The 25,122-nt window shown below is 44.6% G+C and overlaps 1 protein-coding gene and 1 long non-coding RNA gene across 11 annotated transcripts in view; one reads left to right on the forward strand and one right to left on the reverse strand.

The window, feature by feature from the left end:
• Nucleotides 1–24,609, forward strand: part of Gm10785 (predicted gene 10785) — a 26,858-nt gene extending 2,249 nt beyond the window's left edge. The window contains exons 2-6 of the long non-coding RNA NR_040389.1: nt 17,632–17,744; nt 18,689–18,752; nt 19,004–19,114; nt 22,906–23,004; nt 23,671–24,609. This is a non-coding gene — a long non-coding RNA (predicted gene 10785). The remainder of the gene's footprint in view (nt 1–17,631; nt 17,745–18,688; nt 18,753–19,003; nt 19,115–22,905; nt 23,005–23,670) is intronic.
• The window catches only part of Cryzl1 (crystallin, zeta (quinone reductase)-like 1), a 39,907-nt gene that overhangs the window by 1,847 nt on the left and 12,938 nt on the right, over nt 1–25,122 (reverse strand). The window contains exons 3-12 of one of the 10 annotated variants that reach the window (XR_003951816.1): nt 23,603–23,680; nt 21,049–21,121; nt 17,683–17,727; nt 16,079–16,147; nt 9,926–10,059; nt 8,031–8,142; nt 4,115–4,213; nt 3,036–3,154; nt 1,698–1,781; nt 1,453–1,558 (exon numbers count right to left, since the gene is read on the reverse strand). Coding sequence is in view for 6 of the 10 variants with exons in the window: in NM_133679.2 (NP_598440.1) it covers nt 1,453–1,558; nt 3,036–3,154; nt 4,115–4,213; nt 8,031–8,142; nt 9,926–10,059; nt 16,079–16,147; nt 17,683–17,727; nt 21,049–21,121; nt 23,603–23,680 (835 nt within the window). In the remaining 4 variants the exon portion in view is untranslated. Of the gene's footprint in view, nt 1–1,253; nt 1,559–1,697; nt 1,782–3,035; nt 3,155–3,195; nt 3,895–4,114; nt 4,214–8,030; nt 8,143–9,925; nt 10,060–16,078; nt 16,148–17,682; nt 17,728–21,048; nt 21,122–23,602; nt 23,681–25,122 lie in introns of those variants that run through there. The other 9 variants (XR_003951817.1, XR_003951815.1, NM_133679.2 and 6 more) reach the window with 9 other exon arrangements.

The following is a 25,122-nucleotide window of genomic DNA, read 5'->3' on the forward strand; positions in this document are numbered from 1 at the left end:
GTTTCAAAAATGAGAAAAAAAAACAAGTTAATATGCATCTATTTGTGGCAGTTTTAATGAAAAATGTCCCCCACCGGTTCCTGAGTCTGAAGAATCAGCCCCGGTTGGTGTTAGAGAAGTTATGGAGCCTTTAGAAGGTGCATCCTTGTTGGAGGAAGCGCTTCACCGGGGCAGGCTTTGATGGTCTATGGCCTGGCCTCATCCCTGCTTACTGCTCGCTCTCTCTCCCTCTCTCTCACCTATCTTGATGACAAGGCTTCCCAGCCATTATGGAACTGTAGGCCCAACTGAACCCTTCCATAAACTGCTTTTGGTCATGGTGCTTGCCGTAGCAACAAAAATGTAACTAACATACTATGTTACTAGCAATCAATAGTATATCCATATTAAGAAAAATAACAATAAATAAGAAGATCTGGAGAGGGGCTGGAGAAATGGCTCAGCAGTTAAGAGCACTGACTGGCCGGGTGGTGGTGGCACACCCCTTTAATCCCAGCACTCAGGAGGCAGAGGCAGGCGGATTTCTGAGTTCGAGGCCAGCCTGGTCTACAGAGTGAGTTCCAGGACAGCCAGGGCTATACAGAGAAACCCTGTCTCGAAATACCAAAAAAAAAAAAAAAAAAAAAAAAAAAAAAAAGAGAGAGAGAGAGAGAGCACTGACTGTTCTTCCAGGGTCCTGAGTTCAAATCCCAACAACCACCTGGTGGCTCAAACCCATCTGTAATGAGATCTGATGCCCTCTTCTGATGTGTCTGAAGACAGCTACAGTGTACTTACATATAATAAATAAATAAATCTTAAAAAAAGAAAAAAAGAAGGTCTGGAGAGAGGCTCATTGGTAAGATCACTTGCTGTATTTGTAAAGGACCCAGGTTTGGTTCCCAGTTCTCAAGTGAGCCATAAGTGTCTGTAACTCTAGTTTCAGGGGACCTGACACCCTCTTTTGGTCTCCTTGGACACTAGGTACACAGACATACACATAAATAAATAAATAAACTTCTAAAAAAAGTTCCATTATGATACTTATAAAATTAAACTGTAAGCATTTAGGAATATTTTATGCAGTGGCACCATCATAAAAGTTAAGTATGCTACCAATTTAGGTATCAGGTAATGCCAGGTTAAAAGCAAAAGAAAAATTTCCACTTGTCTCATTCTTTATCTCCCATTCAGAAGGGGTTAGACCCTGTGGTGTGATTATGACTCTGTCTCTTGCTCCCTGCACCACTGGGCACCCAACAGTAGCCTCTCACCTGTGAAATGGAGCTACATTACTCAGGCATCATAGACTTAATGTTTAAATGAATACAAGATACATGTCACACTGTCAGACAGACTCAAGGAAAGTTCACAGCTAATTATCATTTCTTATTGTTACATTGAAAGAATTTATGAGTACAAGGCAATTCAAAGCTAGCAATTCAAATTCAAGTCAGTACAAAAAAAGGATATAAAGATATTTTCCCTGTTGTGCATTTGACAAATTCCAAACTTCATCATTAAGGAAAGCCACCGTTGCTCCCTTGAGGAAAAGGCAGTGGCTATCTGGAGGATCCAACTTTATAGAAGAGACAAAGACAAAGCAACCACTATTAAGTTGAACAGCACAAAGATGCTCAGACTACAAAGTCTTTAGTACAAATTAAACATTGTAGGAAGCATAGCACTTGCTACAAGCTTAAACAGCCAGTAGTTACCTGCCATTAGTTAACTCTTAGGTTTCCTTCTCTATGCTGTGATGAAGTAGATAGAACAGGGCAGTTGCAGGGCCGATCTGGCATCTGGGGGAGATGGGGTAATGTGTTTGATAGCTTCTCTGTGTGCCTTCTGCCCACTACTGTCAGGCACCTTTGTCTGGACTGGTATATTATTATAGTACTTATATATTAGCTATGATATAAACATTCAATTAGAATTCTGTTGAAAAATATTTCCTTGGGAGGTAATTCATCTATATAGACATACAGGAATATCAATTTGGGTTATAAAATTATGATAGTATTATTTATAATTATTTCATTACAGTTATAAGGTTACTGGAAAGAAAATTTTTAGGGTCTGGGAGATGACTCAAGCTACCAATGTAGTTGTTGCATAGACACAAGGACCCAAGGTCGGACGCTAGCACCCAGTAAAAGGCCAGGTGCAGCAACACACCTGTCATCCCAGATGTAAAAGGCCAGGTGCAGCAACACACCTGTCATCCCAGATGTAAAAGGTCAGGTGCAGCAGCACACCTGTCATCCCAGATGTAAAAGGCCAGGTGCAGCAGCACACCTGTCATCCCAGATGTAAAAGGCCAGGTGCAGCAGCATACCTGTCATCCCAGATGTAAAAGGCCAGGTGCAGCAGCACACCTGTCATCCCAGATGTAAAATGCCAGGTGCAGAGGCACACCTGTCATCCCAGATGTAAAAGGCCAGGTACAGAGGCACACCTGTCATCCCAGATGTAAAAGGCCAGGTGCAGCAGCACACCTGTCATCCCAGATGTAAAATGCCAGGTGCAGAGGCACACCTGTCATCCCAGATGTAAAAGGCCAGGTACAGAGGCACACCTGTCATCCCAGATGTAAAAGGCCAGGTGCAGCAGCACACCTGTCATCCCAGATGTAAAATGCCAGGTGCAGTAGCACAGCTGTCATCCCAGAGCTAGAGAGGCAGAGACAGGATACTTGGGTCTTGGTGCCAGCCAGTCTAGCCAAACTGGCAAGCTTTAAACTCAGTGAGAGATCCTCTCTCAAAAGATAGGGTGGAGAACAATAGAGGGAGAGACCAGATGTTTACCTCTGGCCTCTCTTGCATATACACGTGTACACAACCATAAAAGTGTAATATGAAATACAATTTAAAAATACAACTGTAACTCATTCTAACTGAACCACTTCCCTGCTGGATAGAATCTGACCAGTGCATACCTAACACAGAAAAGAAGCTCCATTCTTTTAAGCCCAGGGTGTAATTAGAACTTATGCTGCTCTTTGCTAATGGCATTCCCTTGGTGTAATAGCAAGGCTTTACTATTTCTGATAATACCTGAAGGTTTTCTTCTGTTGTTACCCAATGGCCTCCGACACCAAGAAGTGTGATGATGTCATGCTTATGTGGCAGATGTAACTTTACAGCTGGTTCATCATCTTTACTATATAATCTCACTTACAAATGAGTAAGTAAAAAAGAGAAAAAAGAGAATTTATAAAAATCTGACAATTTATTTTATTTATCAGTCAGTTTTATAGCAAGAAACACTTTTCTTTGGAAAAGGCAAACTTAGTTGGTTTTACACTATACCAAAATGTACTCTAGACTTAATTAAAATTAAATGCAAAATAAATTTTTATTTGGAAGCAAGCAAGGTATGTCTCATGATAATTCTAAGCAGCCTGGCTTCATACAACGGGGTGAAGTGCTGTCTCATTAACTGACAGAGTCACATGCACTGAAGCCCACACGTGAGAAGTGAGCACACTGATGTACAGTATACACTGCCACTGACGACTTCATACGTCAGCTTCCAATCCTGGAAAACAAACATCAGGGAGGCCCACACAGAATGGCTACAGTACAACAGAGTACAAGTACAGTCACTGTGCGGCTCCTAACGCTGACTCTTCAGGAGGAGTGATGCCGCCACATGTGCACGACTAGGTGTGAGATGGCTTCAAGTTAAATGTAAAAGCTCACAAAGAGATGGGACAAACTTGTTTCCCTCTATAGCAGTACAGAGGTCAGCCGTCCACTAGAGGGCAGCCATGCAGTACCCGTGCCTAGGGAATGCTGGGCAGGCGTGTAGTAGTAGCGACCCTCTGTGGAGACTCATCCTGATGACGGTTTTCTCACAGGGTTCCCCTGTTCTGTTTAAGCTTCAGTGCCTAAGGCTTAAAACCTGTGCTCTCTTCCAGAGGAACAGCGTTGAGGATGGGAATCAGGGAAGGAGTTAGACTTTAAATAATTTTTAATTAAAAACAAATCCTTAAACATCCAACTTTATGAGTGCAGTAATAATTAGTTCCTAGTTAAACCTTTTCTTCAATTTATCTAACTAAAAATATCACACAGGCTACTCAGTTCTCAGGAACCCACCTCCTGCATCTGCTCGGTTCTCAGGTACCCACCTCCTGCATCTATGACAATATCTACTCCCAGGCCACCTGTTTCCTCCAAACAGCTTTCAGCAACATGGACTTTCCCATTAGACACATCAATCACACGGGCTGTAAAGGACAGGAAATGAAGCAATTGTACTGTTTTCTTTGCGATCAACACAAACAGATTGGGGGGAAGGAAAAAAAAAACAGCTAGTAAGTTTCGACAATTATTAAATTAAAAGGAAAAAGTCAATCCTGCTTAAACTGTTTCTTTAGGAATTCAATCTGGGTTGGCAGCTCCACTAGGCTGAAAACATCCGAGGCTGGCCTGTGACAGAGTCAGCTGTCTCTGAGCACGGGACAGTCTGCCAGCCCCAGGAACCAGAGATGCGTCCTGTGTCTGTACACTGTGACACTCATCATTTCATCCCTTCTCACTCACGGACCCACCTCCCCTGGCTCCTCTAGCTCCCTGGAATGGATAACAGCCCTGAATGTGAGGAACAGGAATGTGATTGGTTTTGGTAGAGATAGGGTAAAAATCAAGCTAATTTTGATTGGCTTCACTTATTGCATATGTGCGTGTGCACACGCACACAAACACACACTTTTTTGTATCTGCGTGCTAAGTGAAGGACATGGATAAACCCTGGACCTTATCAATTGCAAAAAAGCAGACCTCTACGGAGCTATGTTCTTAGCTCTTGAAAGAACTATAGCAATAGGAAAATGAATTATATTAATAGTACAATAGAACTATACTGAGAATTGAAAAAAATTTTCAGAATTTCAACTAATGAGGATATAATTCTATTTCATTTTGTTCTTAGTACCTCGGTGAGGACAATGTTTGTCAGAGCTGTTCAGACTACAGGCAGAGTCTAACAGCAATCTGTGACTCTTGGTGGTAAGATAGGGCAAGGATGGGGTGCAGGGTGAGGGTGAGAGTGCAGAAGCAGGGTGCAGGAATGCAGGGGTGCAGGGTGAAGGTGAGAGTACAGACAGGGGTGCAGGGTGAGAGTGTAGAAGCAGGGGCTGTAGGGTGAGAGTGTAGAAGCAGGGGTGCAGGGTGAGAGTGCAGAAGCAGGGGCTGCAGGGTGAGGGTGAGAGTGCAGAAGCAGGGGTGAAGGTGAGAGTGCAGAAGCAGGGCTACAGGGTGAGGGCGAGAATGCAGAAGCAGGGGTACGGGGCTGCAGGGTGAGAGTGCAGAAGCAGGGGTGCAGGGACTGCAGGGTGAGAGTGCAGAAGCAGGGGTGCAGGGTGAGAGTGCAGAAGCAGGGGTGCAGGGTGAGAGTGCAGAAGCAGGGGTGCAGGGTGAGAGTGCAGAAGCAGGGGTGCAGGGTGAGAGTGCAGAAGCAGGGGCTGCAGGGTGAGAGTGCAGAAGCAGGGGCTGCAGGGTGAGAGTGCAGAAGCAGGGGTGCAGGGTGAGAGTGCAGAAGCAGGGGTGCAGGGTGAGAGTGCAGAAGCAGGGGTGCAGGGTGAGAGTGCAGAAGCAGGGCTGCAGGGTGAGAGTGCAGAAGCAGGGGTGCAGGGATGGCTTACACTGCACATACTGCTCTTCCAGAGGACCTGAGATCAGCTCCCAGGTTCCTGGTGCCATTGTCACACAATTCTCAACTGTCTGAAACTCCAGCTTCAGGGGATCTGGTTCCCTATTTTGGAACAGCACCCGCACACATGTGGCATACATACACGCATATAAAATAAATTGTAAACAAAAACTTTACACGAAGGTGCTGGGTAATCCTGTAGGGGGAGAATTAGCCAACAGGCAAACATTTTCAAGAACACAGTCGTAGCTATCTACCTCTGTCCTAAGCTTTCTCCCCATCTTCCCATGCCAGAGAGAGGAACACAGGCCTTCTTACATGATAGGTAGGAGTCTATTACTGAACTACAATTGGCACCTCCATTCCACTTTCTCTTTGTGTGTATATGAACATTTGCAAATGTTTATAGGTGAACATGCTCTCATATGCACTTGAGGATGGAGGCCCAAAGTCTACAGTGGAAATGATCCTCAACTGTTCTGCAGTAAACAAAATAAACAAAAACCCCAACTGTTTCGTATTACATTCATTGTGTGCATGTGTACAAGTTCTCATGTGTGTGCCACAGCAGAGGACAGCTTTTCTCTTCCCACCACGTGGGTCCCAGGGAAGGCATTTGGTGGCATGTATCTTTACCCACTGGCCCATCCACTTGTGTACTGACTGAGGTAGGGTTTCCCACAGACGCTGTCTTGTCATTCAGCCTGACTAATGTAGCCAGCTTCCCCAGGGACCCCATCAGCCTCTACTTCCCAGTGCTGACTACAGGACATGGGTTCTGGGATTCAACTCTGGTTTTCATGTTTGAGTGGTGACTGCTTTACCCACCGTGCCATCTCCCTGCCCCCCAGTTTTATTCTCAAACATCTTCAATCTCCAGCTTTTCCCCCTTAGCTCCTGTATTACCTTGCTTCTATCTCTGTTTATCTTTGTCAGATGCAGAAAGCAGCAACAGAAAGAACTTGGGACTAAAGTCTTAGTCCAGTCCTTTGTCTTGTTTATATCTTTTCCCTCCCTCCCTCCCTCCCTCCCTCCCTCCCTCCCTCCCTCCCTTCCTTCCTTCCTTCCTTCTTCCTTTTTGGTTTTGCCAGACAGTGTTTCCCTTTGTAACAGCATTGGCTGTCTTTATTTATTTATTTAAATATTTTATTTATATAAGTGCACTGTAGCTGTCTTCAGACACACCAGAAGAGGGCATCAGATCTCATTACAGATGGTTGTGAGCCACCAGGTGGGTGCTGGGAACTGAACTCAGGATATATGGAAGAACTGTCAGTGTTCTTGACCTCTGAGCCATCTCTCCAGCCCCCAGCATTGGCTGTCATTGAACTCATTCAGTAGACCAGGCTGGCCTTGAACTCAGAGATCCACCTGCTTCTGCCTTCCCAGTGCTGGGATTGATAGGCCTGTGCCACCCACCACTGCTCAGTTATATCTAGAAGAAGCCAGTTAGACTCTGAAAGCGCTGTTAGTTGCCAAGGGCTTTAAGTCACATTTCACATGACTTTTCCTGACTGCCCTTCCCTCATGCTCTGCTTGTTTTTCTCTGTTACTTTCTGTTACTTTCTTCATTCCAGTCTTTCCTTGTTCTTCTGTCCACTATCCCTAGCCTCAATACTTTTCTTCTTTTCTGTTCAACCTTTCCGAGAGCTTACCAGCCTCCACCATGACCTGCACATTTCAGCTGTAGCTGGCCTGTGTTTATGTGTACATGGGTCTGCTTCTCTGCATTCTGCACAAGGCAGGCAGTGTTCACGGCTGAGAACTATTGATTATCAGCTAAAATAGAGACAACCTGTGTTTCTAAATTGTATCAAAGTTGACTTGGTTTAAACTTGGTTAAGTTGGTAATAACAGAACAAGGAAGAAAAAAACTGAAGATGTAAAATAAGAAAAAAAATGTAGGTTTAGAATCTTAAATAGGGGATGAAGATGTAGCTCAGTGGTAGTGCCCTTACCCAGCACACATGAGGCCCTGGGAAACCAAATGCACAGACACCAGTAATGAGAAACCCCAGTAGTGAACGGCATCACCTGAGGAAAGCTGAGGCTAGCTCAGATGCTAAGAGCATTTTAAAGTTTATTTTTATTTGGGATTCTGTACTTTGTTTTACCTGTGTAAGTTTTTCCTTCCTTCCTTCCTTCCTTCCTTCCTTCCTTCCTTCCTTCCTTCCTTCCTTTCTTCCTCTTTTTTTTCTTCCTCTCCTTTTTAAAGAAGGATCTCAATGGTACCTTAGGCTGGCCTTGAACTCATGATTCTCCTGCCTCACCCTGCTGAGTGTTGGGACTGCAGGCAAGAGCCATCATGTCTGGCTACCAGTGCAGGCGTTGGTTTCCCTGTAGGATTTCATGTCTTACATGGTCTGTATTGAGTATTGCAACATGTAACTCACCTATAGAAGGCCTAAGCCTTTCAAGATGTTGCTTGTCCTCCAGGCTGTGTGCTGTTGAGATAACCTTGGCTCCTCTGTGGTGGGCTAACTGAATGGCTATTGTGCCAAATGCCTGTGTGGAAATACATATCAAAAGATAAAGGTGAGAGGGCACAGCTAATTTACTTCATAGACCATTTAACACATGTAATTCTTTTTTTCTTTCTTTTTTTTTTTTTTTTTTTTTTTTTTTTTTTTTTGGTTTTTCTAGACAGGGTTTCTCTGTGTAGCCCTGGATGTCCTGGAACTCATTGCTGTAGATCAGGCTGGCCTCGAACTCAGAAATCTGCCTTCCTCCCAAGTGCTGGGATCAAAGGCGTGTGCTACCATGCCCAGCTAACACATGTAATTCTTTAGTATTACTTTAATATATTTTAAAACATTACATAATAGAAAAAAAGAAATAATTTGCTCCAATTTAGGAGGGCAAGCTGATTCCCTCCTAACTGCGAGGTTAGACTAACCACACACAATAAGTCACATAAATTTATTTATTTTATTTATGTGAGTATACTGTTGAAGTCTTCAGACACACCAGAAGAGGGCATCAGATCCCTTGACAGATGGTTCTGAGTCACCATGTGGTTGTTGGGATTTGAACTCAGGACCTTGGAAGAGCAGTCGGTGCTCTTAACCACTGAGCCATATCTCCAGCCCCTGGCTGCCCCATTTTTTAAAATTGTGGGTTTTTTTTTTGTTTTTGTTTTTGTTTTTTTTTTTTAAAGATTTATTTATTTTATTTTATTATATGTGAGTACACTGTAGCTGTCTTAAGTCACTCCAGAAGAGGGCATCAGATCCCTTTACAGATGGTTGTGAGCCACCATGTGGTTGCTGGGATTTGAGCTCAAGACCTTCGGAAGAGCAGTCGGGTGCTCTTAACCACTGAGCCATCTCACCAGCCCCGTTTTTTTTGTTTTTTGTTTTTTGTTTTTTGCTTTTTGGTTTTGGTTTTGTTTTGTTTTGTTTTGTTTTTTGAGACAGGGTTTCTCTGTGTAGCCCTGGCTGTCCTGGAACTCACTTTGTAGACCAGGCTGGCCTCGAACTCAGAAACCCGCCTGCCTCTGCCTTTTTTTTTCCCCATTTTTAAAAATTGATCATACATGTAGCATCTTAGGGCTTTTCTGTGACATGTAAAACACTTCATGTGAGCCCAGTCTGGCTTCTCTGCGGTCCATCTGATGGATACCACGACTCTTACGAGGTGAGCATAATCAAGGGGTTAGAGCTCAGACTTTGTGGAGGCTTCTAGATGACTCTATAGGCTCATGAACTCTCACTCAGAGTAACAGTAATGAATAAAATGGCCTGACTGGGACGAATCCCACTGGCCGAGCAATGGCCTAGTGTGTAAGCCTTGGGGGGTGATCATCTCTGTTGGAAAGAACAAGAGAGAAACAAAAATCTTGCCTTGCTTTTAAACTTACTGGTGAGTTCAGAGTAGTCAGCAGTAGCCACAGGAAGTCTAACTCTTACGTACTATTTATAAAAGCTGTCTACAAGGATAAAAGGGGAGGATGGAAAAGAAATCTAATGATTTAATGACAAAGAAGGACGTCTACAGGGGGCTGGAGAGATGGCTCAGCAGTTAAGGGCACTAACTGTTCTTCCAGGGGTCCTGAGTTCAATTCCCAGCAACCACATGGTGGCTCACAACCATCTGTAATGGCATCCAGTGCCCTCCTCTGGTGTGTCTGAAGAAAGCTACAGTGTACTCATATATTACGTGAATAAAAAATCTTTAAAAAAAAAAAACAAAGAAAAGAAGGACATCTGTAGACAACTTCTCTACAGTCCCCATGTTTATGGTATATTGGACTAATTTTTTTTTTTAAACAACATCAACTGGGACTCACACTTGCCCCGTCCATGATCAGCACAGACTTTCCAGGAGAGAGTTGAGAAAGATAATACAGAGCTGTGCAGGCTCGGACTCCGTCCCGGATGACGCCAGCAGCTTCCGTCCATGACACCTTTTCTGGCTTATGAACTATTATGACAAAGGACAAGAAGAAAGAGCTCATTAATAAGTTCCATTAGTACCTCGTCTGTCCCACCGTGGGCGCCGAAGCTGCTGCAGTCCTCCCTTTGTCTCTTCTGTCCCTGTTTCTGTCCACAGGCACTCAGGAAGCACACAGAAGGTCAAGCACAGCGGTGGGGCTGACCAGAAAACACACACAGGTCACACACATTGCCTTCCTCCTGACCAGTCCCCGCTCGCTCGCTCTCACAGGTCCTGTTTCTCTTCTACCTTCCGTTCATCACGTGGCCACTCAACAGTTACCAGCTCTGCCTGACTCTGCACTTGATCTTTTTTTTTATATCATTTCATATTTAAAATGTGTGAATACATGTGTAAGACACAGTGTATGTACAAACAGCAGAGGGCACACCCTGAGCCCCACCTTGGGTTTTCTCTGTATAATTTTTTTTACTTATTCACTTTCCCTCTCTCTCACTCAGTGGCCCCCTCCCTGTTACCCGCTTCCACAGTTCATCTTCCACCCTCCTTCTCCTTCTCCTCTGAGGGAGCAGAGATCCCCTGAGTATCCCCCACCCTGGGACTTCAAGTCTCTGCGAGACTAGGCACTTCCTCTCCCACTGAGGCCAGACAAGGCAGCCCAGGTAGTAGAATATACCCTACATACAGGCAACAGCTTTGGGATAGCCCCACATGAAGGTCAAGCTGCATCTGCCACATATGTGCGGGGAGGCCTCGGTCCCGCCTGTGTTTGCTCTTTGATGGTGGTTCAGACTCTGAGAGCCGCAGGGGCCCAGGTTTGTTGAGTGTGTGCGCTGCTGAAGGCCGCACCTCCCCTGAGTTTTAAACAGCTTTTCCCTGTCCTGCTTAGGAGACCGTGGTGGAGCTTTCACTTTTATTATTTTATGGCTTGGGCCACATAGAAGTATTGGAAGTATTTGTCCGTTCTTAGCTGGTGAACGCGTTTACAGTCTTGGGCTGTCAGGCAGTGGCTCTGAGCAATAGCACCTGCCGCCAGAACAGCCGCTGGCCATCCTTGACTCCGAGTCCACAGCCCATCACTTGGACATGTGACATTCTTACTGTGCCTGTCTAATAAAATGCTGAGGATCCCCCCTCTCATGTTTGCCGCCTCTAGAGTACTTTTATGAAGTGACGAAGTCTCAGCATTTTCTTGTTTTTTGTTGTATGTTATTTTCATGTATTTCAGATGCCTTCCACTGCACTTAGAAAAACAGTGAAATTCCCAATATAGTTTTAAAAGCTCAACATATAGCTGGGTATCATGACATACACACTTAATCCCAGTACCTGGTGGGGAAGGGTGTGCAGGGAAGGCAGAGGCAGGCAGGTCGCTGAGTTTGAGGCCAACCTGGTCTACATAGTGAGTTCCAAGCACCATGGCTACATGGTGAGACCCTGTCTCTAAATTAAACAAAGAAATAACATCCCTGCCCCGCAAACCCTCAAACGGGGATGACAGTCTAAAAAGTGAGCGTTCTGTATGACCTGCCCAGGAAGCTGTTTCTTCACATTTCCACTAATCCTTGTTCAAATAAATTGTGGTGCTGTTCCCACTAAAAGCAATCCTTTCTGTAAACCACGCTTTCCATAAGAGCTGCTCACAAAGCAGTCAGCCATGCAGCACAAGAGACTAACACCACCTGGTGGGGAGGCGGAGCCTACACCCCACCCTGGAGAAAATGCTGGGCTGAAACAGGAGGAGTGTTTCTTTATGACACTCTCTGGAGCAGGCATGATTTATAGATCTGCTTTCACCCTTGGTTCCTGGTCATATCTCACACTGCCTGTCTTATTTTCTAAATGATGATAAGTGTATCTTTCATCAAAGAATTTGGACCTTTTGTCCTTGGTTGCCTGCTCAGTGAAGGTAAAATACGATCTTTTTATTGCTGGGGTGTGTCAGTTCAGAAGCAAGCTTCAGAGAGCAAAGTCCCTGACTCTCTGTGCTCTGATCTTGCTGCTCTGGTCTTGGAGCCATAAAGCTATGACATGTTTTGCCTGCTGGCAGATATGAAGACCTTCAGTTTTTATTTTTATCTATCAGTCTGTCTGTCTATCATCCGCCCTTCTATCTGTGTACCTCTGACTGTCCTAGAACTTACTCTGTAGACCAGGCTGGCCTTAGACTCAAGAGATCTGCCTGCCTCTGCCTCCCGAATGCTGGGAGTAAAGGCGTGCGCCAGTACCAAAGACCTCCAAGAGAAAAAGACATTGTCCTATGTATTTCATTTGTTTATTTGTATCCTTTAATCTCCGTTACAGTAAGCCAGTAAATGTATTATCTGCAGTTCTGCATTTCATGCAGCAGCGTTTGCTTGCATTTATGTGCATGCACCATGTGCATGCCTGGTGCTCCTGGAGGTCAGAAGAGGGCACCAGTTTCCCTGGATGGACCTAGAGTTACAGACGGTTATGAACGACCATGTGGGTTCTGGTAATTAGACCTAGGTCTTCTGTAAGAGCAACAAGTGCTCTTAAAACTTAACATGTTGACCACTGAGCATCTGTCTCTCCATTCCCTGTCCTCGCTCACTCAGCCACTCTTACAAACTAAACAAGCCTGAAGTGGAAACCTGAACTCTTATCAGAGTCCCGAAGGCCCACACTAGTGACCATGCCACAAATGAAGGCACTTCTGTGGGACTGAACCCTCAAACTGTAGCATCTCTGCTATCTCCAGGCAGACAGCACCAAGCTTAAAGAGACTTAGATAGGAATAGAGCATGTCTGGTGTGTCCAGTGTAGAAGTGATTGCCATAGGGAGAGACCCCTGCATTCTGAGGTCACCACCTCAGGAGTGACCCACGTTCAGAACACTGCAGAAGAAGTGCATTTTGTTTTTTTCTTTCTTTCCTCTTTATCTACCTAATACTATTTTTCTAATTTTGCTGATTATTAAATTAAGTACAGAATAGTAATTGATTTACCTAAGGCCTCATAGGTAATAAAGTGAATATATGAAAAAGACTAAAGTAGACCTATCTATTCTCATGTTCATCTACGCATATTTTACTTATATGGCTTTTGGGGAGGCAATATCTCCCCACCATAAGATTTCAGTCTGCCATATTTTATCAAAATGTTATTCATATGACATAATCCCCACACTTGTAAAAGAATGACAAATCTGAGACCAGCTGTGGGTACACAGCCTTATCTTGGAAGAGAGAGAGAGGTGATAAAAACAGGGCATATATATAATCACATATGCATGTGCACACACATCTACATATACACACCATTCATGTAGTCCTTCAAAAAACATTAAGGGCAATAAAACTACATTTAAGAATCTAAAAGTTTTTTTTTTTTAAGTTATTTTTAGCTGGGCATGGTGGCGCACATCTTTAATCCCAGCACTCGGGAGGCAGAGGCAGGTGGATTTCTGAGTTCGAGACCAGCCTGGTCTACAGAGTGAGTTCCAGGACAGCCAGGGCTACACAGAGAAACCTTGTCTCGAAAAACCAAAAAAAAAAAAAAGAGTTTAAGATTTATTTTTATAATTTATGTATATGTGTGCACTCAAGTACCACAGGAGCCCATAAGAGGGCGAGATGCTCCTTGCTGCTGGAGTGACAGGAATCTGAAGGCTGCTGAGTGTGGGGGATGGGCTCTGAAGCCCAGTCCTCAGGAAGCAGCAAGGGCTCTCAAGGGCTGGCCTCCAGAGGTTCTAACTAACTGGTAAGGGGCCTTGCTTTGACGGTAGATGCTCAATGCTTATTATGTTAGAAAGACTAACAAACAAAATAAGGATCAATGGTCGCTACATGAACACTAAGAATAAAGGACAGAGTTGAAAGTATATGCCCAATTTTGAGTGAATGAAATTATTTTTAAGCTTGGCGGAAAGCCTTGAGAGCTGAGAGCAGCTGGGGCTATGGCGATGGTTCCGTGCTAACACACACTCTCCCCAGGCCTGACGGCCAAGATCCACCCATGGAACCCACGCGCAGAAGGAAGGAGAGAACCGACTACAGACTACAAGTGGTCCTCTAAGCTCTACACATGCACCCTGCCTGCTCGTCACCTCTCCACCCATACAGACAACAAACAAACGAACATTTAAAAAGGAGTCTAAGCTAGGTGGAAGGAGCCCAGTTTTGAAGTGTCACTGATATTGTGAAACGGTGCTCACATCTGGTGGTCGTTTGGAACCACATACTTGGGTTTGGTAAAAGAACAAGATTCAGGTGAACGCAATCGCAATGACTGAATGCTGAGTCTTACTGCACAGTCGCTCAAGTTGAATCTCAGATTTCCCAGTGCAGTTTCCGGAAATGTATTGAAAGCAGCCTCTGCCCATAAAAAGCTGGAGCTGCAAACAACAGCTTCTAGCTGAACAGCCTCATTCTGCAGTGAGTGTGGCCAGGACGCTCACCGAGGGCTCATAACTTTGGTGGTCATTTGTTAATTTTTTAAAGATTTTTTATATGGATGTGTGCATGTATCTGTGTCTGCAGGCCATATATGTGCACGTCCATGGAAGCCTGAGGTGTCGGGCCCCCTGAAGCTGAATTGCAGATGGTTGTGAGCTGCCAGATATGGGTGCTGGGAACTGAACTCAGGCGCTCTGGAAGAGAGGCCCGTGTTCTTCACCACTGAGACGCTCTAACCCCAGTGGTGGTCACTCTTAGAGGCTGTTCTGAGTTAGGTCCTTGGTTTGTAGCCCGGGTCCTGAACTCTAGATCCTGTCTCTGGCCTAAGTACTAGGAACACAGCCATGTTCTACCACAGCTGCACTAGAGGACCCACCCACCCCTAAGGAAACATCGAATCCCAGCTCTGTCCTCAAAGACTCTCAGCACTTGTCTACTCCATAGACTTCCGACACTCCTGGACTATAATCCACCTTCCTGACTTATAAACAGAACCAGGAAAGAGCATCATTTAGAACACATTACAGCTAGGCCCCAAAAGTCAGTGCTCATTTCCTGCTGGACTGGGGATGCAGATGATGGCAGAGCACATGACTGCAAGCACGAGGCCTTGGGGCTCCATCTCCAACACCTCAAAGGACTCACCCTGCCTATCGGGGCTTTGTCTTGTTGCTGGTATTTTAAAAGCCATTTGGCTGTATGTATGTGTTCATGTGTATCTGGGTGTACATACCCATGCACATGGCATGTGGAAGCCAGCGCTACATGTGGCGTGTCTTCTCAACCATTCACAATCCTTCTTTTTGAAATAAGATCTCTCTCATCAAAGTTGGTGTCCCCCAGTTGGTTAGGGTGCCTGGCCCACAAGCCTTTGGCAACCCTGCTGTCCCTGCTGTCCTCGGCACTGCAGCTACGGGTCTGCACCACTGTCCCTAGATTTTCTGTGGCTTCAGGAGTTCCGAATCAGGTCCTGAGGGCTGTGCAGCACGTTCTTCACTGCCCGAGCTGCCTCTCCAGCTCAGCTGTCTCTCCTTATGGCTTCAGCTTCTACAGCAAGTGGGGGCCACCTATCAGCTCTAGTTCCTAAATGTTCTTTACCTACTCCAATTGCACAGGAGATGAAGTATCTTTTCATTATTTTCAGGACGTGTATATGCATTTACGAAATGTTCAAAATGTAATTTCTCATGAAAAATAAAACTGAATACTGATCAAAGTCTATTAGCAACAAAAACCAAATACAAGCTTTTAAAATTTTTTCCTGTTTCAGCTTTGACAAATACTGTCTAAATTGTGTACATTTTTTTTGTTTGTTTGTTTTAGTCAGTAATGAAGAGTTCAATGGTATAGTTCTTGCTTAGCAGACTGGAGGTCCTAAGTTCTATCTCTAACAACACACACTCGAGTACACACACACACAAATAAGCCAAGAGCAAGACATTTATAAATTCTGATGTGAAAGATTCTACAGCCATGAGCAATGTTAGTAAATCTCACAGGTCTACACAATGCTTAATCTAAGCACTAATTTATAAATAACATACGCCAGAAGTATCACTTGGCTAAGGAAAGGTTATGCTCTCAGTGGAATAGACTTATATAGTTCTGAAGGACAGACTGCCACGTACCCAGGTAATGCTCATGTACTCGAATAACCTCACAGAGCCCGGGGTCTTCGGAATCCAAAGGCAGAATTCCTAAAAATTAAAACAAGAAGCTTAAGGGGAAGTCTGTGAGTGAACTCATTTCCTGGGAGATACGTTCATGTAAACTCTGTACAGTGAAGTTGATGTAAAGGTGGCCGATGTCATGCAGCAGACCTGGAGTGCTGGGGTCCCTGAGCCTCCTTCCCCCAGTATGCCCTGAACAGAACCCTGCGTTTCTGGAGGCTACTCAAGTTCTAAGTCTGCTCTCTTACAAAAGGAAACGTAGGCAATACAGAGTATTACTGAGTGCTTGGATAACTAAGACTACAATCATCAGTTCTTCGAGTCAGAGGCCCCGTGAAAGCTGGAGACACGCTTTCCCGTCCCTCTGATCTTCAACGGCCTTTCCCAAGGCTCAGAGGATGCCGTCTATGAAGACGAGGAAGACCAAGACAGTTATGAATGTGGCGTTCACACGTAGTTGCAGGACTGTCTGGGACACAGGCATGAGCAGATGTTCCCAAAATGCTTGCAGTGATTATAGATTTAAGAATAACAAGGGGGCTGGCGAGATGGCTCAGTGGTTAAGAGTGCCAACTGCTCTCCTGAAGGTCCCGAGTTCAAATCCCAGCAACCACATGGTGGCTCACAACCATCTGTAATGAAATCTGATACCCTCTTCTGGAGTGTCTGAAGACAGCACTTTAGTGTACTTACATATAATAAATAAATCTTTAAAAAAAAAAGAATAACAAATTCAGGGCTGGAGAGATGGCTCAGCGGTTAAGAGCACTGACTGCTCTTCCGAAGGTCCTGAGTTCAAATCCCAGCAACCACATGGTGACTTACAACCATCTGTAATGAGATCTGACTCTCTCTTCTGGAGTGTCTGAAGACAGCTACAGTGTACTTACATATAACAATAAATAAATCTTTAAAAAAAAAAAAGAATTAACAAATTCAGCCGGGCAGTGGTGGCGCACGCCTTTAATCCAAGCACTCGGGAGGCAGAGGCAGGCAGATTTCTGAGTTCAGGCCAGCCTGGTCTACAGAGTGAGTTCCAGGACAGCCAGGGCTATACAGAGAAACCCTGTCTCGAAGAAGTAAAAAGAAAAGAATAACAAATTTGCTTCAAGCTAATTTTCATTTGTAAAAGTACAGCAGAGAGCTTTGTGGGGTGAACAGAGGTTCTACGGCTCACTCCATGGACAATCTTCAAGCACAGGCCTGTGACTTTTTCTAGAAATTTCAGTCTGACCAAGCAGTAGGGACTAGGCAGGAGAGCAGAACATGGAGGGAAGGGTGCGTCCTGCTGGCTTTGTCTGTGACCGCTCGGCCAGCGCCTGGCAGGCTTGATGTGCTCTGCTGAGGCTAAGCTCTCTGTTTTCTTCAGTAGTCAGTATCTGAGGACTAATTCCAAAAGTCAGAAGAGTATCTTTACTTTTGGAATGTGAGGATTGAATGTACTACACTCCCAGTCGAAGACAGTGTCTTTATCTGACGTGCGGTCACAGTGAGCATTACTATTTACACAGAAGAAAGACAGCTGACGACAGAGGACTGAGGACCTGGGCACCACCACTTACCGACCACTTCGTCGTCTGGCTGAAAGAACGTTACCTTCCTGCCAACTAAAGAGCAGAAATAGGTAGGCATTAGCATCACAAGGAAACTGCATTTAATTATTTACCTGCTTATTTTATTATGTGTGTTCTGGCAACATGTATATCTGTGTAGAATGTGTGTGTTTGGTTCCATGGAAGCCAAAGAGGGCATTGGATTCCCTGATACTGGGGTTACAGACAGTTGTGAGCCACCATGTAGGTGCTGGGAAGAAGCAAAACTGGGTCTTCTGGGAGAGCAACCGGTGGTCTCAACTGCTGACCCATTTCTCTAGCTCCCTAAATTTAATTTTTATTTGACTATGAAAACAAATGAAAAAGCCAAATATAGTGGGCAATACCTAGAATACCAGCACTTAGGAGGTGGAGTCACGAGGCTCGAGAGGTCAGGGTCATCCTTGGCTACATATCAAATGTTAAGGGCAGCCTGGGCTATACGAGATCCTGTCCCCCAGACAAATAGCCAACTAAAATTAAAGAAATGAAATCATTCGCAGGGTGGTAAAAATCACTCAATCCAAGAGCCAGGACTGTGTGGGTATAGGGTGGCCTATGAGTTGCATCGGGTAGAACATGTCAAGTCTAGTTTCTCTAGAAAATCTGATGCCCATAGGGGTTGACACTGTGGGGAAATACGGCTCTGTGTCACTGCCAACAGATGAAGGCCCTGAATGCCTCCCACAAGAGGCTACAGAAGCTGCAAACACACACACACACACACACACACACACACACACACACACTCCTCTGCCAACAGTCAATTCGTTTGAGTATTTTTGTTCTAGGAGCTATGAGATGAAATGGGAAGAAAACACTTCAGTGTTGTGAATACTTTGGGCTCAGAACCTTCCTATAAACTTTATAAAACAGTATGCCTTATCTCATGTCTTATAGTATGTCTTACAATATACCTTATAGTATTCCTTATACCTTATAGTATGCCTCGTAGTATATGGTATTATTCTTCTAGTCTACAGATAAGGAAAACGAAGTAAAATGGCCTCATAATCAATTCATCCTTTGGTACCAAGATAGTAAGTGTTTAAGTTCGCATCCCCTCTTGCTCGCTTTCTCTGGGGACCCATCCCGTGCTGTCACCCCCACTTCTTCTGGCTCCCATCCCACTACACCTTTCCTCCTGTCTCCTGGGATCACATGCTTGCTTTTGCTGGCTCCTTCCACACTTCTCTTTCTTCCACCATCCTTTAATCGCTGGTGTTCCAAAAGGTTCCTCTGTTTCTACTGCCTCCCTAGCTCACTAACTCTGTCTTGTTTGGTTTTGAAGTGTACACACGGACAGCTCTCAGACGGAATCCTAGCTGCATAGAGTGCTCATCCTGCCAAATCAGCCCAGGCTCTGCTCACTAGTGATTCCACACACTAGCAATTCCACACGGTAGGTCATCATTGCCCTTCTTGAACTCAAGTGCAAGTGTAAGTGTGAGCTCACCTGGCTATGCCATGTATCTTACTCATAAACCTCTTCCCATCGCCCTGAGGCCAACTGCTTATCACCTCCTGCTGACTTCCTTTCCTCACTATTGCTTCCGTCGGTCAGTCCCTCTTCTGTCATCACTGTTTAGCTTATGGACTTTGTGACATGATTCATGTTGGTTTCTGACCCTACCAATCCTCTTCCTAGGGACTGGTCTGTCACTCCCTTTAACAGTAATCTAGTGATCTCATTTGTAATGCTCACCAAAAGACGGGCCGGCTCTGGTCTACCCTCCTGTTTGTGTCTTTCTGAGAACACGTCTGTGTTCATACATTCTTTTGTTCTCCTATATTTGAGGAATAATTTTCCTTTTTTTCTGCCAGCTCTCAGGACTGAACCCATGGCCTTGTGCATGCTGGGCAAGCACTTTACCACCAAGCTACACACTCAGCCCCAAGCATCGTCCTTCTGTAGGATGCTTACACACAAGCCCAAGTTACTTGCATCAGTTAGCTTTAGACCAAAGCATACATAATCATCAGCAACTGCATCAAATCAAGTTTTCAGTTTGCTTTACACCAAGGAGGGAAAAGCCAAGCAGTTTGTCCTGGAGATGCAAAAGTCAGAGTTGTTCTTTCTGATGAGAATGACCAGTGAGCGTTTTTCATCACCCTGAAGTATTTTTAAAGCAAAAAACGATTTTAACAGACAGAACAAGAAGCCTGAGTATCTGAAGTAACGTGTTTCTAGGTCGAGCCCGACCACTCACTAAGAGGCTTTCATGGCCAGGGTTCACCCACTCCGCTCACACACTCCGCTCACACACCAATCAATGGTAACTTCTGAATAAGTTTATGGGGTGGACCGTATTTAAATCTTTTTTATTATTATTATTATTATTATTTATTATATGTAAGTACACTGTAGCTGCCTTCAGACACTCCAGAAGAGGGAGTCAGATCTCGTTACGGATGGTTGTGAGCCACCATGTGGTTGCTGGGATTTGAACTCCGGACCTTCGGAAGAGCAGTCGGGTGCACTTACCTGCTGAGCCATCTCACCAGCCCCCGTATTTGAATCTTAATTGTGATTTTAGTTAAACACGGATGATAATTTTACTTATCTAAATAATCGTATGCTCCTTTAATCTGGTCAGATTATAGGTAAAAAGTGTAATTAGATGACCATTCAGTCCATCTGTTGCTTACCCATTCCACATTTCATAAGACCGTGCCTAGCCTTGAGAGTTATCAATAAGAAAAACACATATACACAAATAAGCAGATCATTATAAAAGCTCAAAAGCAAGCCAGGCTCTGGGATTCAGGTGCCACATCACAAAAATTCAATACAATTACATATGAGTCAAAACCTAGATTTTACTGAAGTATAAAGTTCTTCAGTCATAAACTCAATCCTACTTTCAATTTTTAAAAATGACCTTTTAGGGCTGGTGAGATGGCTCAGTGGGTAAGAGCACCCGACTGCTCTTCCGAAGGTCCGGAGTTCAAAACACAGCAACCACATGGTCGCTCACAACCATCCGAAACAAAATCTGACTCCCTCTTCTGGAGTGTCTGAAGACAGCTACAGTGTATTTACATATAATAAATAAATAAATCTTTTAAAAATGACCTTTTAATAAATTTATATTATAAAACATATTATTTTATGTGTTGGTAATCTTATTAGCTATTATTAACTTTCCTTCTTTCTTCTGAGACAGGGTTTCTTGGCGTAGTTCTGGCCATCCTGGAGCTCGCTTGGAAGACAAGGCTGGCTTCAGACTCATAGTGATCCACCTGCCTCTGCCTCTAGTGTGCTGGGATTAAAGGCATGCGCCACCAGTGCCTGGCCTAAATGTCTTTTATATAGAAAATACAGATAATACTTACCCTCTAATACAATTCCAGAAACTTCTCTTCCAACAGGGAAGAAATCCTTTTCCATCTTCATTTCTGCTAGAAGCTAAATCATGACAGAGTGTGTCAGCACATTACTGTCAGGAATAGAGTCTGGGTTTACATGCTAACACATTATATAATCCCGACACTTGCCTTAACACCAGCATGCTGGAGAGATAGGCAGGAGACCTTAAGTTGGAGGGTAGTCTAAGCAACACAGTGAGTTCTCATGGCCAGCCTGGGCTACAGAGTGGATCAAGAACCAAATGACAACAAAACCAAGCAATAAAAACCTATTTCTGACATGTGAGAAAGAGGGACAACAAAAACCCAAGCCACAGAACAGCAAATACAATTCACCTTCAGAATGACAATAAATATAAAAAAATTACAAAAAACATCAAAAAATCCCGTTCCAGAGTGGGAAGCATGAGCTGCTGAGGCCCGTGACACAGAACCGAGTCCTGGGTGCCAGGACACCTGTAACATTTTCTCTGTGGAGATGAAGTGACGTTCACCTCCAAACAATCTCAGGTGGCCAAGCACAGCTTCCCTGTCCCCCGTTCAAGTGAGGTGAGGGAGGGCAGACAGAGACTGCTGACAGACAGACAGACAGACAGACAGACAGACAGACAGGGCGGCCTCCTCACACCCTCAGGATCCGCTAGAGACACTGCTCAGCAGGCAGCCTTGCTGAGCACGCAGGAAGCCCTGAGTCCCACAAGGCCTGAGTACTACCTTAATGTACTGTCTTCAGAAAGACACCTGTCTAGCAGCACGTGACAGTTTATTCAACTGCTACTTGTCACTTTTTTCTGTTAGCCTACAATCCCAGCACCACCGAGGTGGGCAGGGGTGTCAAGATCTTATGTTAAGGCCAGTCTGAGGATTTATGGATTCTGTCTTAAAGAAAAGCAGACACCATTGTTTTCCTCGGTCCCAGGTTAGAGGGCTTGGGGAGGAGTGGTGGTATGTGGCTGTGTGGTATGTGTGCATATATGTGTGTGTTGTGTTGTATGTATAGTGTGTTGTGTGCCTGCACATTTTCCTACCTTAATGTACTGTCTTCAGAAAGACACCCTGCCTAGCAGCACGTGACAGTTTATTCAACTGCTACTTGTCACTTTTTTCTGTTAGTGGCAGAGCGCTTGCCTCATGTCCACAAGGTCCAGGTTCAAGAGTCAACACCACACACCTGGAATCTGTGCGGTCCTGTAACGTTGAATAGTAGCCGCAACTGGACAGCATCTCTTCTTAGTAGACACATTAGATATTTCCCCAGATGTAGTCATGGACATATAAAACGTGTGCCCAATGTGACTGGCACGGAGAAGGACTTTACGAAGGTAATCAGCAGTAAGTGAAGTTGTGGGGTAGACTCCTAACTGTCAGGACTGGGGACTAGGACGACGAGACACCAGAAGCAGCTCACACTGAAGAAAGGCACGAGGACACAGCCAGGACCTCATTCAAACCCTGAAGGATGGACCCGAGACAACCATGCTTGCACAGTGATCTCGGCTTCTACCCTTCAAATCTGGGTTAAAAGAAGTGTCAGTGGTTCAAGTCAAAGGACCAAGTAAGACCCACAATCAAACAAACAGTAAGTCCCCCAAAACACAAACAGGAGAAAGACCCGATGTGGGGTTGTACACACCTAGAATCCCAGTTCCTGGGAAGCCAAGGCAGGAGGGCCATGAGTTTAGGGTCACCCTGGGCTACACAGTGAGACCCTGTCTGACAACAAAACCTGAGAGAACTTATCACGGTGCACTTAACTGTCACTATTAACGATGGCACATTTACTCACTTATGTCTACTAACTGTTTACTTGTTTTTTACGACAAGGTCTCACTGTGTGGCCCTTTCTTACTTGGAACTTGCCGTGTGGAACAGACCTGCCTCAGCCTCTCAGAAGCTAGTGCCTCCTGGGTAATGGGTTTAAAGGTATGTGCCGCCATGCCTGCACCAAAGACACATGCTTTATGGCCAATACTAAAGATAACTGTGGGCGATATGAGACTGGAGACTGTGAGACAGAAACATGACAAGAATACAAATCATAGCTGAAAATATGTTAACTAACAATACATACAACTCGTGGTCAATAACTGTTCCTACTTTTTTTTTTTTTTTGAGACAGGGTTTCTCTGTATAGCCCTGGCTGTCCTGGAACTCACTTTGTAGACCAGGCTGGCCTCGAACTCAGAAATCCGCCTGCCTCTGCCTCCCAAGTGCTGGGATTAAAGGTGTGTGCCACAACTGCCCGGCTTCTACTTTCTATTTTTATTGTACTTGTGAAGGTAGTTTCTTCCTTGACCTATAGGACTTAATAATATGCTTTCAGATGCTTCCAAAATAAATTCTATAAAATATTCCCACATAACGATATAAAACACAAATCAAACCACTTACCTCGGTGTGGAAACACTCGAGCTTCAAGCTCGGTTTTTCTAAGGAGTAATTTCCTGGCTAGCACTGAGCACACAGTTACCACCAGACACTAACTACACCGTGACACCCTCGTCCCCGCTGGCACCCGTACCTTTGTGTTTATGTGGCTCAGGGCACAAGCTTTAACTTGAACTCTCACAAAGTTATCCTCTGTGACAGGGACATTTTCCTGGAACCAAATAACAGAAGCTCGAGTTACACATCCCAAGAGGACATTGGTTCATCTTGTGAGAATGTCCACATACAACTGAAAACATGAAACTGACGCCAAGTCTCGAGAGCATCCTGAGTTTAAAAGACACAAAGAAATACCTAACAGTACATGATGAGAAAAGGAGAAAGAAAAATCAGGGGCTGTAATTTTTAAAAGTGTTCGTATCTTTATTTTAGAAGCACTCAAAACACCAGCAGAGATGCCATACACACAAACTCTGCTTCATAAGCCAGGAAGGCAGACACAGTATTTTAACTTAAATACTCCAAGCTGCCAAGACTTTACAGTACACACAACAGACAGATTTTACTAAAATTTGGAATTTCCATAAGGTGACCAAGGCAAGACTGAAGCATTCAGAGCCGTCCGGCTAAGTGATGTGACGTCACTTCTGTAGTCCAGACCGTGAACTGACACATGTCCCTGAGTGACGTGAGGAAAGACCCTGCACGGCTCGTGACCCATCACAGGGACCTCTGTGCTTTTTTCGCCACTCAGCATCCGGGGCACACTTTTACTGCATCTCCAATTTTCTCTTTAGTGACAAGGATGAAGGCATTAGTACTGATGAACTTGTTAATTAGACCTAGAGACGAGTTTTACTGGGATGTAGCCAAGCCTAGGTTCTTTTGCTGACTGTGGCTGGAGGTTAGCTGACTGCAGCTGAGACCCCAGCCCCTGCTTTCATCCTGAAACCCACAGGGAGATGATCTGGCTTGATGCAAACCTTTCTAACAATCACCACTAAGTCATTAAAAGCTTAATGAGACCAAATTCACACAATATCTCTCCACGAATCCAGCCCTTCAAAGGATAATAAAGGGAAAACACCAACAAAAGGACGGAAACTACACCCTAGAAAAAGCAAGAAAGTGATCCTTCACAAACTTTAAAAAAAAAAAAAAGCTTAATGAGAAAAGTAAGCTTAGGAAGCCCCTAAATTTGTATAGAAAATAGGCTTTTCTCTCCTGTTCACTAACTCAGACATTTCCTAGCATGTCTGAAACCTCACCTCTGCACAGTGCTCACAGAGTTCTTGTTGCTGGGAACCTGTGGATGCTGCGTAAGAGTGTGCCACTGAGCGCCACCCATTCACCTGGGGCCACAGAGTACCACATCGGCTTGGAGCTTGCTCCGCCTTCCCGGCACCAACTCAGCAACTCCTTTTAAAAAGCACTTCATTTAAAAGTATTGTGGGGCTGGTGAGATGGCTCAGTGGGTAAGAGCACCCGACTGCTCTTCCGAAGGTCCAGAGTTCAAATCCCAGCAACCACATGGTGGCTCACAACCATCCGTAAAGGAGATCTGACTCCCTCTTCTGGAGTGTCTGAAGACAGCTACAATGTACTTCCATATAATAAATAAATAAATCTTTAAAAAAAAAAAAAAAAAAAAAA

The sequence above is a fragment of the Mus musculus genome, chromosome 16 (assembly GCF_000001635.26).
Source record: "Mus musculus strain C57BL/6J chromosome 16, GRCm38.p6 C57BL/6J".
NCBI lineage: Eukaryota > Metazoa > Chordata > Mammalia > Rodentia > Muridae > Mus > Mus musculus.